The sequence below is a fragment of the Leucoraja erinacea genome, chromosome 2 (assembly GCF_028641065.1).
Source record: "Leucoraja erinacea ecotype New England chromosome 2, Leri_hhj_1, whole genome shotgun sequence".
Classification (NCBI taxonomy): domain Eukaryota; kingdom Metazoa; phylum Chordata; class Chondrichthyes; order Rajiformes; family Rajidae; genus Leucoraja; species Leucoraja erinaceus.
The window spans coordinates 87,540,254-87,557,057 of NC_073378.1; the positions used below are offsets into that span (position 1 = coordinate 87,540,254).

Consider the following 16,804-nt stretch of genomic DNA (forward strand, 5'->3'; position numbering starts at 1 on the left):
CAGTGATGCAGATGGGTTCACCTTTAATGAGCACAGGAGTTTTGGGGGATGGCTGGCGTCTTGGGTCGATGATGAATTCTTTTGTTTTTGATGAATTGAGTAAGAGATCATGGTCTGTGCACCAGGTCACTGCTTGGTTGACCTGTGCACAGTATTCAGTTTCTTGGTTGTTGGTGATGAATCCTATGATGGTTGAGTCGTCCGCGTACTTGTATAGGTTGACGGAGCTGTGGTGGGATGTGAGCTGGTTTGTGTAAAGGGAGAATAGCCAGGGTGAGAGAACACAGCCTTGGGGTGTGCCTGTACTGAGGAACAGAGGGGAGGATGTGTTATTGTTGATCCTCACCCTCTGTTGCCTGTTCCAGAGAAAGCTGTGAATCCAGTGACAGATGCATGGGTCAATGTTCATGTCCAGTAATTTATTGAACAGTTTGGCCGGGTTTATTGTATTGAATGCAGAGCTGAAATCCATGAACAGGATGCGGGCATATGTGTTTGCGGACTCCAGGTGGTTCAGAATGTGATGAGTTGCTAAGTTGACGGTGTCCTCAACTGACCTGTTGGCTCTGTATGCAAATTGGTATGGGTCCATGAGTGGGGTGGTGACAGTTTTCAGGTGATTGAGTATGATGCGCTCAAATGATTTCATGACTGCCGATGTCAAGGCAATGGGTCTGTAGTCATTGAGGCAGGAGATGATCTTGGTCTTGGGAACCGGGATGATAATGGATTCTTTGAAGCAATTGGGTACTGAGCTTTGACAGAGGGAGGTGTTGAAGATGTTGGTAAAAACCCCAGCCAGTTCCGCAGCACAGTGGTGGAGAACGGAGGGGCTGATGTTATCTGGGCCGGTGGCTTTATTCCTCTTAAGTCCCCTGAAGATGCTCCTCACCTCCTCCTCGTAGATGGTGAAAGGGGGGGGGGAAGGGAGGGAGTCAGGGGGAGATGGTGGTGGAGCCAGTGCCAGCTCAAACCTCCCATAGAAAGAGTTGAGTGTATGAGGAAGCTGATTGTCACTGTTAGGTGTGGGGGTGGGTTTCTTTTTGTAGTTCGTCATGTTTTGGAGTTTTTTCCAGATGAAACGTATGTCACTAGTAGTGATTTGTTCTTCTAGTTTAGTGGCATAGTTAGATTTGGCTCTTCTTATAGCAGATCTCAGTTTGTATTTGGCAGCCATATATTGTTCTTTGTTTCTAATTGGAATTGCAGAGTTGGGGAATAAAAATAACAAACCAAGCGTCTTTCACTCGGTGAGATAACTCGTTTACAAAGTATAGATATGATGCCTTCATAATTGAACTGTTCTACCATCAATGTGGTGTCTAGAGCTTGAATTTCAAGTTATTGAAGAGTTATCTGTGCATTTGGAAATCTCACTAGAAAGCAAAAACAGCTGTGTGGTGTAAAATTTGAGCAAGTTTGGGCCCCATATCCAAGGAAGGATGTGCTGACTGGAACGTGTCCAGAGGAGGTTTACAAGAATGATTCCAGGAATGAGTGGGTTAGCATATGATGAGCGTTTGACAGCACTGGGCCTCTACTCGCTGGAGTTTAGAAGATTGAGGGGGGATCTCATTGAAACTTACAGAATAATGAAAGGCATGAATAGAGTAGATGTGGAAAGGATGTTTCCACTGGTGGTAGTGTCTAGGACCAGAGGTCGTGGGCTCAGAATTAAAGGGCGCTCATTTGGAAAGGAGGTGAGGGGGAACTTCTTTAGTCAGAGTGTAGTTAATCTGTGAAACTCTTTGTGACAGAGGGCTGTGGAGGCCAAGTCAGTTGATATTTTTAAGGCAGAGATAGACAAATTCTTGATTAGGACGGGTGTCAGGGGTTATGCGGAGAAGGCAGGAAAATGGGATTAGGATCCCCTAGATCAGCCATGATTGAAGGCATGACTCGATGGGCCGAATGGGACTCCTATAACGTGAACATGAAAAAATAAAATTCACAATTAAAATTCAAAACTTATAGACCTCACTAAAACTTAGCGGCAACCCCAGCTCAACTCCCACCGGGCCAACCGACAGCCTCGGACCAACGACACCAGCAGCCCCAGGCCCACAGTTAGTGTGGAAAAGAAACGACAACCACAGCTCAACTCCCTCCAGACCAAACGACAGGCCCGGACCGATGACGCTAGCGGACCCAGACCCACAACTAGTGCGAAGAAGAAGTGGCACCCCCAGCTCAACTGCCGCCGGGCCAACCGAATGGCCTGGACCCCACCACCCTCGCGAGGCCCCACCGTCGCGATGCCTCACCACAGCCGGGAGGCCTCACTGCTGCGGTCTTGATGTCTCCTTCACCGCCGCTGTCTCGATGCCTCCTTGATGGCCACGTAAAACCCCAGCCGGGGCCATCGCGGATAGAAGCCCGGGTCGGAAAAAGCGGAACGTTAATTTAAATGCGGCCCTCCCCTCACGTCACTTGAAGCTCGTGGAATATTCTGTGTGTGAAACGGGCACCGAGTGACCCGAGCCATCGTGGCCACCCACCTCATTGTGACGTCATCAGTCGAAGCCTAAAAGTCAGTTTTGTCATTTTTTAAACTTTAATCAACAATAAGTCGTGAAAGATCGAATCTTGTGAAGCTGATCACTGCTTAGAGGGGGAAATGCGAGTCAGAATATGTAAACATTTTATCGTTACTGCGTAGCGATTTGGCGAAAATATAAAGATATATATACACACACACACACAATGAGAGTTTTAAAGTCATAGAGATATGAGTTGCATATTTCCTTCGCTCCATAGATTCTGCTGCACCCGCTGAGTTTCTCCAGCTTTTTTGTGTACCTTTGATTTTCCAGTATCTGCAGTTCCTTCTTGAACATAGAGATATGAGTGTTATTCTAGCTTCCCTCCAACCTGACACAAGAGATCACTATTGATTTTTTTGCAATAATACATATTTAAATTGGTAAAGGAGATAATGAATGGGTTTTTTTTTATACTGTGATTAATATATGCTTTTAATCAAACTTAATCATGTGCACAGAAGTTAATTTTTTTTAAACAAAATAAAAAATTTATTAAGAGGCAATACCTACATCTTTGATAAATGCTTTGTTGAAAAGTCATTGTTTTTAGATATTCTTCTTTACTTTGTAGTGATGGATCATCTGAACAGAACCTATAATTCCTGGGATTTAGAAAAATCAAGTAATGAACTGAAAGTGCAAACCTTAAAACAAGAACTGGAGATTCTTAACCAAGAATGTAATTTCCTTAGAGAAGAGCTACAAAATTATAAACTGAAGGTAAATTGAAGGTCTTATTTGTTTTTTTAAGTTTCATTCTTGGATAGTTTTTGAGAAACGCAATTTGAAATGGTATGGTACCAAACAGTTTACTGTAGAGAGAAAATCTTTAATTTGATGACGTTTGTTCCACTATGTATGACAGTATAGAAAATCATCAATGATTCTGGCAATTGTACAGTATATGACAGGAGAAACATTAAGATGTGTATTTTCTTCAGAACAGTGGAAAAGGGGGATGTTTTGCAATCTTAAGGAGGACAGAGCAAGTACATTTACCAAAATATGTAACATGATTATATTGAATAAAGGAAATAAGGATAAAGCAGATCAGAAAAATTTAATTACTCAACATGGAAACAGCTTCACCATTCTCTGTAAAAAAATATGGAGAAGTTGAGGGGATGCAAGAGTATACTTAAGAAGGAAGTCAGGAGGATAAAAGGGGACGTGGATAGTTATGGTGGATAAGATTAGGGAGAATCTAAGTAAAGTTTGAGTATATTATGGGGGAAAAGAATAACTAGGGAGAGAATAGGGTCTTTCAAAGACCAACGTCGATATCCATGTTTGCAGCCGCAGGAGATGGGCAAGGTTTTTCCTCTGGTTGTACTTTGGAGAAAGATATAAAGTTGAGGGATCTTGGAATGACATCTGTAGTAGGTGAGATAATGGATGGGTTCTGCAGGGATTCTGAGGGATAAGATTACATGCATTTGGAAAGACGGGTTGTTTAGGTATAGGCTCCACAATTTATAATCCCACTTTGCTTAGTTTTGTTGCAGATATTACATTTGATTCTATTATCCAAATCATTGAGTAACTGGATCCAACATTGATACCTGTGGTATCCCACTCATACTGCCTATCACCAGCAAATAAACACATATTGCAATTCTCTATTTTCTTGATGTTCACTTTTTTTTTTGTTTTTGTTCATGCTAATGCATTTCCGCCAAAACCAACTCTTTAATTTTTGCACAATAACCTTTTTGGAAAGAGTTTCTTAAAATCCAAGTATATTACATCAACTGGTACTTCTTTAGATGTTATTGGGACAATTTGATGCAGCTATTCCGATGGCATTATGACGAGAATTGTGGGAGAGTAGACATCTGGCTAAGAAGAGAGAGCGTACAAGTGTACCATTGTTGCCATTTGTTTCTGCCATATCAGTTCTCAAGATAATTCCTTCTGAACCTCCTCCTTCCAGAATGGGGGGGGGGGGGGGGGGGTCCATTCGGCCATAGTTGATGCAGTTCCTCCATTCATCGCGTGTCTGCTCTTTTGTTTATGCCCTCCTCTCTATAGATATTGCTTAACCCGCTTGAGTAATTTGTCAAAAAAAAGGCCCCTTCTTGGCTTTCATGACTATCAATAGGTAAGTAATATTTGCACCAATTAAGATCTAGTGCAATTTTCTGGTAAGTTCGTATCATTCTGATATGAACTTAGGTTTCTGCACCCACATTGAACTCCCAGGTGTATCCAAACTTGCTCATGTATGCTCAATTGTATGCAAGTAAATCCTCAATTTCCTAAATTGAACCTGGGGCACAGAAATTACCAAGATTGCTGTCAATATTATAGTATTAACATGTCAGAAATCGTTGGACATTTTGTGATCTTTGCTGTGCAGGGTCCAGTCTTAATTGATTTCAAGATTTTTTTGTTTTATACTTCAGATTTTTGGACGAATGCAAGATGTTATTATATATCTTTCCACTAGATGGTGATCTAATCCTTTGTGAAATAATAGCGCACAAATTCTTTAAGTATCTTAAACTGTTGATCACTTCTTGAGATCCTTTTTGTGATGGTTTTCATTGCCAACAATAAATTTAAAATTCATCTTCTAAATATTTGAATACCAGTGATCAAAAACCACATGTCAGTTCCTCACAAGCAAGGAGCTAAAAACACCAAGCAGATCAGGCAGTATTTGTGGAGAGAGAAACGGTTAATATACCTGATCAGTTTCGGTGGCATTTTTTTAATCCTCTAGGATTAACTAGATTTTTCACACATTATCTCTGAAAAGCTAGGATTTTCTGGAGTAATTTGTGCTTTATTGGATTTGTTCTTGCACAATCTCACCATCTGGAGTGTGAATTAAAAAATAGTCAAAAATAATTTAAAATATCACTGACCCTCTAATTTGCAGTAAAATATTTGAAGTGGTTAGTTTGTGTAAATTGATGCAACTCTGGATCAGGATTAGTACAAATTATGCTCTTCGTTACGTAATGATTGAATTTTGTCATCACTTGAGCTTTGAAAACGATGCAGTATTTAACAAAAAAAGGGTTTATTGGAGGTTTTAAATCTTCCTTAAAACTCTCTCCAACTTTTATGGGCTGATTTCCTCTTAAATTCTTCATGCTCTGGTGATGAGAAAGGATTATGTTGCATGTCACTAAACAATTAACAAATACTATCACAGTAACTGTTAACATTTGAAGACAATGTGGCTGCCCAGATTGCCGCAACATGATGCACCAGCTTATTGTAATAAGCGAGTTCAGTATTCTGAAAAAAGCAAGGAATCATAGGATTTGTCAATGGTTATTTGCGATAAAGAAAAAAACGAACAAATTACTGGCTGCATAAACTGTGTATAAATTCTTATCTATATTCATAATTTATGTGTAAAAATATATTTAATCTGAGGAACGGGTGTGCCAGGTAGCAGGAGAGCGGGGTGTAACAGTGTGAGAGAGGGAGCAGATGCGAGTGGGAGACAGGAGAGACTGGACCGGTGGAGAGACATTCTCGGCAGCTGCGCTGCTGCATCCACACAGACCCGTGCCTCGTCTGCAGCCAGGATCGAACCCGGGGTGCTGCTGGACTGTCCGTCTCCACCCACCCCGAGTGTCCCATCCCCACAAGGGGGGCTGCAGGAGAGGTCGGGGGCAACCCCGGACCGACGAGACTCCATGCTAACGCGGAGAAGAAGCGTCAACCCCAGCTCAACCCCGCGGGGCCAACTGACAGCCCCGGACCGACTGTACATCGTCCCAGAGCATTGGCGGCCCCAGGCCCACAGCCAGTGCGGAGAAGAAGTGCAACTCCAGCCCAACCCCAGAGGAACCCTCTCTCTGATGGACCGGTAGCCACACCCCCCGCCCCACACAGCGGCCGCCGACTAATCCTCCTGGCGCCGGCGAAAGCCGAGAACCAGCCATCAACGGGGACACACACACAACGCTGCAGCAATCCGGCGGGACAGGCAGCATCCCCGGATTCAAGAATAAGGGGTAAGCCATTTAGATTGGAGATGAGGAAACACTTTTTCACACGGTGTTATGAAACTGTGGAATTCTCTGCCCCAGAGGGCGGTGGAGGCCGCTTCTCTAGAAACCTTCAAGAGAGCTGGATAGGGCTCTTGAAGATTGCGGAGTCAGGAGATATGGGGAGAAGGCAGGAACGGAGTACTGTTTGTGGATGATCACATTGAATGGCGGTGCTGGCTTGAAGGGGTGTATGGCCTACTCCTGCACCTATTGTCTATTGTCTGTGGAATGGGTGACATTTCAGTTTGAGGCCCTTCTCCAGAGATGTTGCCTGACCCGCCGATGCACCCTGTGTGCATCCCTGCCGATGACCGATGCTCGGCTCCGACCGGCACTGAGGGGGCCAACCGAGAGCCACTGGACAAGGTGAGAGGCCCAGCTGGCGGTCCCTCCGGTAGCCAGAGCCAAGCCGGAGCCAGCGCATGCCCTCCGCGCCGGCTGCAAGCCTGGGGCAGCCACCACCCGGGGCTGCTGGCCAACCCGAGCTAGAGCCAACACCTCCCCCCCTCCCCGCGTCGGCTGCAAGCCTGGGGCTGCCTGCGCCGGCGCCCCGCTAGCCCAGGGCCGCCCCCGAACAGGGACGGGGATGGCCCAGCAGCAACTCAACAACGCCCGCAGCGTCTGAGACCCGACCCCGACCAAGGATGAAACGTAGGCCTACACACGCAGCAGCATAGCTGCCGAGAATGTTTATCACGGGTGACCTATGACCTGGGCATGCGCAGTCGGAATACCGAACTCGCTTATTGAACAGGGGTTTGAGAAGTATAGGAATTACTGTGTAATTTGTTTTGCAGTATAGTTAACCATGAAAGGACTGCCTTAATATCAAGGAAAAGTAATTGAATTTTTAAGAGTACATATTAAGAGTTAAAACATTTCCGGTCGGAAAAGAATCATTGCAGGATTTTGCAATAGTTAATAAATCAGAATTGAAACTAGTGTGAGCAGCTGAGTCGCTTGGTAGCATTAGTAACAGTGGTCAGGCTCAAGATCATTATCTAGAATGACGCGAGTAGTACAAAAGCCAAAGTCCATGCCAACTGGTTATGCTTTATTACAATAGTTCATTTACTGTGAGATGGCAACAATCTTGGATTACAAACTGTTTCTCCCTTGTCGATCTCAATGTAAATACTTGTTTCCATTGTACAGTTTTTTTCCTTGCTTTCAGTTGGGTTTTGGATGTGCCTGCAGTACTCCTATGTGGCTGAAATCTCATTCCTATTTGACATTGACATTTTTATTTTCTTTAAAACCTGCCCTGATAATTATATTGCCCTGCCTTGCAGGATGGGAATTTGTGAGCTTCAGATGCCCCCCCTCATGCTCCCATATGATCATTCTGTTTGGCCATTTCTCTCTCGATCAGAATCACTGTTGATGCATTTTTCTGTTTAAAAGTAAAAAGCTGTTCAAAAGCCTATTCCTGTGATCATTGGTTTGCAATTGGACTTCGGCCTTTAAATGTCTGTAGAACTGTTTATCCATTGAAGCATTGTGGAGTTTCCAATCTGGGATACTTTGCCAATGTACACCAACCACTACACAGAGCCGGAGACCAGGCTTTGCTGCATTGACATTAATGCTCAAATGTGTGGGTGTGTTTCTCAAGTTGTGTGAGCTTACATGGGTGGGAAAGAGAGCACAGATCCCCTTGCCAATCACTGACTGCTCACCTCCCTCGTGCTCAGTGCTCTCTGAATATCTCCTCTGTTGGGAAGATCGTGTCGTTCATATTCCCGATACCAGGCACTCGAAACAGCCCTGTCGCAGCAACGGATTACCAGTTGGACAGAAGAAAAGTTTCAGACTGCCTTTAAAATATGCAACAACCCTACCAGGTCTGGATAGTCCATGGCCCCTGATCACTAAAATTGGAGAGGGAGCATTCAGAATGTCCCTGGAAAAGACTCAAGAAATCTCATGTAAATAGCAAAAGGAGCACATCACTTCTCAAACTACCCTTTCTAAACACTTTCTAGTCCAACTGTGACAAAAGCTGGAGGTCTTACATTATCCAAGAGCAAACAACTGGAATGGAAGACTTCGCTAGAAAGGTTATACTGAAATGTCAGTGGCTGAAAGGAAAATGAAATGCAGAAACTGGCAAATAAGAAAAGTATAAAATAGGCTGAAGATTAAGCAAATTGTGAATTTACCATAAGCATCTCCTATTGTAAACGTTGCATTCTATTTAAATATTACACTTACATTAGATTACAACAGATAATTGAATACTATGTTAGATGCAGTTATTTATTTTTATAGTCTTAGCTTGGATTCCCTCAAGTAATTTAGTTTGGAATCATCTATAATTTTAATTTTATGATTACCAAATGTGAGCTTTAAAGGTAGATGATATAAAACCACACATTTGTGAAAGGTGAAATTCAAGTGGGAGATGTATATTAATAATTATGTACTTTGTTTGATAAATGATTGTGTAGGTGTAAATACTTGTGGGCTGCAATGTAGATGAAGTGTGCTTGATTAGATAAATATATTTTTTATTACATTGTCTGGGAGGGGTATAACTTTTTGAGGAACCAGTTTTTAGAATCTTGCTAATGAATTTATACTTTATCATTTCTATCTTTATCAAATGTGTTCATGATATTGTGCATAAATCAGTAATTGCACACTTTTTATAATCCCTATTTCTCCAAAGTCATATAAATTGAACTTTTTTAGGTTACAGCACACATAACTAAGTGGTGATTAGTTTAGAGATTACTTACTTGATTTTTAGGAAACGGCGGAGAGTGAGAGAATTTTTTTTTTAATCATAGTTCTATAATTTATACTGGAGGACGTTGTAAATTTGTATTCATGACCTTGGGATCCCGTCCCTCAAACTCATTGTCTTTGATATTTTAAAAAATTGGTCACAGATCTAATATCCTCTAGAAATCCTCCCTTTAACACCTCTAGCTTCATAGTCCCTCAACCCCGCGCAACTCACTTCCACCTCTTCCTAAAGATCTATGAACAAGATCACCTAGCAAAATCTACTTATTTCAGCCTGCTCTTGTCTCACTATCTTTATTTCTTCCTACATCATCCTTTCACCCCTTCTATGATCCTTTCCCACTTAAAAACATCACCTGCATGCCACTTTGACAGTTTCTAATTCCCTTGACCCAACTAGGCATTTTTTACCATCGACATATAGTCTGTCCACTCTTCTATCTTCAACCAGCGTGGTGCGGAGGTCCTCAGTTTGTTCTGTGAACAAACAATTAACTGGTCCCCTTCCACTTGGCTGGACTTCTCCTCACATTAAACAGCCTCTCTTTCAATCTCTTACTTTCTGCAGAGCAATGCCGTAGCAATGGGTATTTGCATGGGCCCCAACATTTCATGGCTAGGAGAATGGCTTTTTCAGGCATTGTTATAATGAGGCCCAATGCAAGTTTGAGACACCCCATTCATCCTCTGGTTGGGCATATCTCAGTCTTTTGAATTCTATCAAATTCTATAACTTAATTTTCTCTGTATCAGAAATGGCAGGTTCTGTGTTGGATCCTCCATTCCTAACATTGGCTGTGTCTCGCTCCCCATTAGCAGATTGATATGTGGGCCTTTCTTTCAGCTCTGCATTTAATTTGCCACACCAATTCAGAGATGTTCCATTTGCCCTTTGCATCTCTCCACACCCAAAACAAATTAAAAATAGCTTTAGTTTAGAGATACAACGCTGAAATGGGCCCATCAGCCCACCGAGTCTGTACTAGCCTGCACACTAACACTATCCTACGTACTAGGGACAATTTACATTTATACCAAGTCAATTAACCTACAAACCTGTACGTTTTTGGAGTGTGGGACGAAACCAAAGATCTCAGAAACATAGAAATTAGGTGCAGGAGTAGGCCATTCGGCCCTTCGAGCCTGCACCGCCATTCAATATGATAATGGCTGAAAACCCACGCGGTCACGGGAAGAACGTACAAACAGTCAGCACCCGTAGTCAGGATCGAACCTGTGTCTCTGGCATTGTAAGGCAGCAACTATACTGCTGCGCCACAGCGCAGAAACTTGTTTTCTCTCTTCCCCTGATGAAGGACCTTTCAGTTCAAATGTCCCATAAGATCAATCAGAAGCAGAACCGGACATTTCAGGCAAAACATTGTAACCCTTCATTCCCACTTTCACTTTAATATCACTTTCGCAAGATCATTCTTTTCACACAATATGACAGTATTTATCCTAACATTTAGTTATCAGATGCAACCTTACAATGGAGTGGTGTTTATCATTTGCTATATGATAGCTGCAAGAAGATTAGAATGAAAGCAATTAGGAAGGGAAATGTCATGTTGCAATTATTATAAATGTTTGAGGTGTTGAAACTGCAGACATTTTGTAGGTGCAAATAGTTGTGACTAAATTAGATTAATTCCTGGAATGAGGGATTATCATATGAATAATTATTAGCGCATTTGATCTGTATTCCTGGAATTTAGAAGAATGAAAAGTGTTCCCACTGAGACTAGTATTCCAAGAGGGATCAAGTTTTCTTCCTCTCAAGAGAAATTCATGATTTGGGCGAATAATATTTGTGTAAATATTTGGCTATGAAGGATATGGATGAGGATACTTTATCCCATTTGATCGAATAGTACAGTAAGCATTTAATTTTATATCCATTAATATGCACTGGACATCTGGAATACTGTTTTAGACAATGTATTTTGCAGCTATTTTCACAGCAGATGCACAAGTGATCAGCATCGCAGATGCCTTAAGAGAGGTTTATAGTATGTACAAATCTATTACAGACAAATATTAAGCATGGAATCAATCATTGTGGCCATATATGTCTTGTAACTTGCTTACATGCACTTGATGCTTGCTTGCTTGTGGGTGAATACAATGTTTGATCAATGGCAATTTCAGAATATCAATGAGAGTTGGAAATAACTGGCATGAAGGAAACCAGCTGTGTATGTATTGTTACCTGATCAGGAGGCTTAATTTGTCAACTCTGCAATGCGGGTCATCACAGGGACGCTCAAGTCAAGTCGTCACTTTTATTTTAATTTAAAAAACAACTCTCGTTGACCAAAGTGCTTTACATTGGTGGAGGTACTAACGTTATACACCAGTGGTTCATAGATTAAATACATACATAAATACATATAGCCCTCCCTCAGAGGACGTCAAGAAGGGCTTGAGAGTAAAGATGAGTTTTAAGTATCTACTTAAAAGAGTCGATGGAGGGGGCAGTTGTGATGGTAAGAAGGATGCTGTTCCACAGTCTAGGAGTTGAAACCGCAGAGGCGCGGTCGCCCCTGAGCTTATGCCGAGACCGCGGGATGTTGAGTAACCCCAAGTCGGCCGATCTGAGGGACCTGGAGGTGGTGTGGTGGGTAAGCAGACTTTTGATGTAGGTGGGGGCAAGCCCGTTAAGGGCTTTGTAAACATAAAGAAGGAGCTTGAAATTTATTCGGAACCACACAGGGAGCCAGTGGAGAGAGGCCAGAATTGGGGTGATGTGGTCCTTTTTCGGGTGCCCGTCAGGAGTCTCGCTGCGGCGTTTTGGATCAGCTGCAGGCGGGACAAGGGAGATCGGCTGATGCCCGTGTAAAGGGAGTTGAAGTAATCGAGGTGGGAGGAGATAAATGTGTGGATGATCTTTTTGAGGTTGTCAAACTGGAGGAATTGTTTTATTTTAGCTATCGTCCGAAGCTGGAAGAAGCTAGCTTTTACCACGGCATTGACTTGTTTGTCAAATTTCAATGCTGAGTCAAATATCACGCCAAGGTTTTTGACATGAGGTTTGAGTAATGGGGTAAGGCTTCCCAGGCTGCCTGCTATCGTTTTGATTGAGTCTGAGGGGCCGAGAAGGATGACCTCAGACTTACTCTCGTTTAGTTGGAGGAAGTTCTGGGCCATCCAACACTTTATATCCTCGAGGCAGTGGATAAGGTTAAGTAGATTTGATCGGTTTTTGGGCTTCAGGGGGAGATAGAGTTGTGTATCGTCTGCATAGCAATGGAAGGAAATGCCGTGCCTTTGAATGACTTGGCCTAAGGGGAGCATATACAGGGAGAAGAGAATGGGGCCAAGGATGGAACCTTGTGGAACCCCACAGCAGAGGCTAGCTGGGGAGGAGAGAGATTTGCCTATGTTAGTAGAGAAACTCCCACCTTTGAGGTAGAAGATGAACCAGCTCAGGGCAGTGCCATCAATACCAACCCCGTATCAGAGACGGTCAATTAGGATGGTGTGGTCGACCGTATCAAATGCTGCGCTGAGGTCGAGAAGGAGCAGGATTGCACAGTCGCCGAAGTCAATGGTGAGAAGTAGGTGAGCTTAAGTCAACACCTTTGCAGTGGCTCCTTGTCCTCTCTCATATCGCCCCTCTCCCAGCATATGCAGAAGGGAGAGGGTTGAAAGATTGGTGCACCATCAAGGCTAACCCTGACCTTCCCATCCATGCTGACTTGATCAATCTGCCCAATATACACCTGAAGACCTACAAAACCTTCTGGTCTTCCGTTAAATCCCTGGAAGACTTTGACTCTAAGACTGAGTGGCGCAGAGCCTGGAAAGATTCCAACACCAACAACGGAGAGGTCATCACAGATCCCACAGTGAAACCACCGGGTTTTGACCTCCATCGCAAGCAATGGCTAACCCTGAACAGAATCTGCACCCTCCATGCAAGAACAACCCATCGCCTGCATAAGTGGGGGATGACAGACAGCCCTGCTTGCAACTGCGTACGACCAGACCAACCCACACATCGTGAATGACTGCCCACTGATGCTTTTCCATGGGGGCATCAAAGCCATCCACCCAGTAACTGATGCTGTCCTGGCCTGGATGTCTACTCTTGATCTACAACTTAGGCTGTGCACGCCATATGCAAGAAGGAGGCCTAATGGCTTTCTCGATCAGGACCTTTTGTGTGCTGATAGTGGGATAGAGTATTTAAGCCCCTGTCCCACTTTCACAACCTAATTGGCGACCTCTGCCGAGTTTGCCCTTGACTCGTACTTGCAGCTTGACCGCCATGAGGTCGTAGGAGGTCTTCGTAACTCTACCTCATGCTCGTGAGTGATCTCCGCGTACTCGTGGCCTCAAGTAGGTCGCGCCATTTTTTCCAGCCTGATAAAAAATGTCCACGGGTAAAAAAAAAAGGTCGGCGTGGAAAAAATTTATACTTTTTGCTCGTAGGTAGGTCGTAGGTAATTCGTAGTAGGTCGAGATGGTAGTCGTAGGTAGTTGTAGATCGGTAACTGGCCCGAGAAAAAAAATGCAATTTTATCATGTGATCATTTTCCACTCGTAGCTAGTTGTAGTTGGTCTTGGGTGTGGAAGACTGAGGTCGAGGGGGGGTCGTAGGAGGTCGTAGACATAGTCGTAGGAGGTCTTTTCATTCGGCGAGTCAACACGACCTTGACATTTTTTTCCAACTCGTCTAGGTTCTTCTAAACTCGTGGATTAGGTCGTCCAAGTGGGACAGGCCCTTTATATGGCCTGTATTTCTCTTTAAACTACTGAAGTACAGCATTCAGTCATTTGGTGCAAGTGTTTGAACCAGTACTCCAGAAGTAATCAAAAAAATGTGTTTGTGAGAAGGGTATTTCAAGTCATTGCACAACAAATGATATGTTCAAAAGATTAAATAAAGATATTAAATGATAGGATCACATGCCTTTTGTTATCCTGGGTGTTTGTCCAAGGAGTAAAATGTGTATTTACTTTATTTTAGTTGTGACCTTGTAAAATAGCACAGTGAATCCTTGTGTTTTTAATTGCAGGTCTCCAGACTAGAATCATGCATGCCCAAAAGAGAGATCCTGAAAGATGAAGAAACAGAGAGGTATGCTCAAGCACTGGTTAGTGTGCGTGCGTGGGTCCTTGTGCGCGCTCACTGACAAAAACAGTAATGTACCCAATGAAGAATTTCCTTATGTAGAACCAAATTTTGTCCCTTTTAATAGTTCGCACCAAGATTGTCAACCCCACACTGTGACTGTTAACATGATTACAAGCTCTGTCCCCAACCATGGAAAAATAATTTCCCATCCACACTGACTAGCATCGGTAGAACCAGCAAGCAAGTCAGGCATACATTTACATCTATTTTGCTGGAAGTGTGTGGGAATGTGCAAGAGACATGTATTAGAGGGGAACATATAATAGTATCCAGCAGAGTCCATAACACCTCCCACTGTTGAGGACAAATTGTAACCATTGAGATTCAGGTTTATTTAGATGACTGCTCCTAGTCCGAGGATTGTAAGAAATGCTAATTGTTGTTTAAAAAAAAATAATGGTGAAGATTGGGTTTTATGGAAGGTGATAATATGCTCTCATCGGTGTGATATTCAGTCTTACTGATTAATTTTATCAGTTTCAGTAGTAGTGTTGTTGGGACATCAAGTAGTGCTTCAAATAACACATCCATTTAATTTGCTTTCACATTCTCTGTGAGATTATATCTAATTTGTGTTTTGTATTCTATTTTAGATGGGAGTAATCTTGTTAAAAGTAAAGTTGCAGTATTGATGCATGCCATGTGTGGTTCAGTAGCACAGAAATGTAGGCTTCCCCTCAGTATTTTCATGAGTAAATTCACTCCTTGAGGTAAAGAGCTCTAACATTGGATTAGACTATTTCAGATGCCCAACTTTAGTGGTGCGCATTTGAGAGTTGGATATAGCATGCAGCTAAAGACACGATCCATCATGACGAATGTCTTCTCTGCTGTTTGGCATTTTTACATCTCCCACTCCAGTCTTTTCTAGCAGTTAGTATTTGGTGAGGAGTTTTTTTCATCACTTCTCGGCTAATATGTCATTGGTATTTCATCACAACTTTTTACCTCGTATTGATATTGATATTGACTACTCCCCGATTTAGCACCTCTACAATTTTTTTAACTTTCCTCCCTCAAGTCCATTAGTCATGCCTTTCATTCATTTTGCTTCTAACGGTTTGGTTAACTGAGAGCTGTTGATGTTACAGTTGCTCTAAATTAATTAATAAAATGTTTTTTATTCATTGATAGATAAGAACATCTGATTTGGCATGTTGTCTATCATTTTGTGATGCATAATCTGTTATAGTATACGCTTGAGGACAGAAAGATTTACCCAAATGATCTGCTAATGAGATGCATCAATTATGTGCGGAAGAAATTGAGATGATTGATTGATACTTTATTACCACATGTGACATGTCACAGTGAAATTCTTTATTTTGCCTACCATACACAAAGTAACCAAAGAGCCACCAAGTTTAGGACGCCAACAAAGTTACAAAAGTATTCAGGATAGTCCCCAACGGTCCCTCTGTTCTTGGTGGTTCCCCCCAGGCCGGGTCCCACTTTGTCCTCAACTGACCTCTGGCACCCATCCAACCTCCGGCACTCATGGCCCATCCTCGAATGCCCGCTGTCAGGTCCTCTCTTGAGCGGCTCCGCTGCGGTCGCCGGAAGCTTCCTACGGCCCACCTCGCTCCTCGACGGTTGCTCGCGGGTCCCTCCTCGCTCTTGCGGCGCAGGTCCCATCTACATCCACGGCGTGTGAGCCAGGCCTACCGGGCGGGTCCGACATCCGCGGCGGGTGAGCCGGGCCTATTAGAAGGCTTGACCCTGTTCGCCGAGAACACTCCTGGCCATGCTGCTCACCAGGAACATGAACAAAGATACTTTAAGGGAAGATTTAATATAGTACTCAAAATAATTAGGGATTTGCTTAAAATAATCTGTTATTGGAGGTGGAAGGGTGGACAGTAAGAAAATCTGAATTTCAGCTAATTGACCAAAGAACCAGAGACGAAATAGAAATTATTTTCTATGCACTGTTGTGCCTACTCCTAATTACTATTAAAAGACATGGAAATAAATCAGCAATGGCTGGGTATTTAAAGTGATTAATACACAGTATACCACAAATATACATAAGAAAAGTGGTTCAGCCATGGCTAACCAGATAAATTAAAGATAATATGAGATCAAAGGAAAACTTAATAGGCCTTGCTTTCCCTCTCTCCATCTCCTCCCCCTTCCCAATTCTCCCACCTTACTGTCTCCTTCTTACTACAATCTATCTCTGTCCCGCCCACTCCCCTGACATCAGTCTAATGAAGGGTCTCGACCCGAAACATCACCCATTCTTTCGCTCCAGAGATGCTGCATGTCCCACTGAGTTACTCCAGCATTTTGTGTCTTTCTTCAAAATTTGTTAAAATATTGCTGAATTGATGAAATTCAAATTAGACTATGGG

The 16,804-nt window shown here is 43.0% G+C and overlaps 1 protein-coding gene across 1 annotated transcript in view; it reads left to right on the forward strand.

Annotated features, from left to right (window-relative positions):
• azi2 (5-azacytidine induced 2) overlaps window positions 1-16,804 on the forward strand; it is a 59,288-nt gene that overhangs the window by 18,201 nt on the left and 24,283 nt on the right. Inside the window, exons 5-6 of the mRNA XM_055660373.1 lie at window positions 3,115-3,263; window positions 14,332-14,393. Coding sequence (XP_055516348.1) covers window positions 3,115-3,263; window positions 14,332-14,393 — 211 coding nt within the window. The remainder of the gene's footprint in view (window positions 1-3,114; window positions 3,264-14,331; window positions 14,394-16,804) is intronic.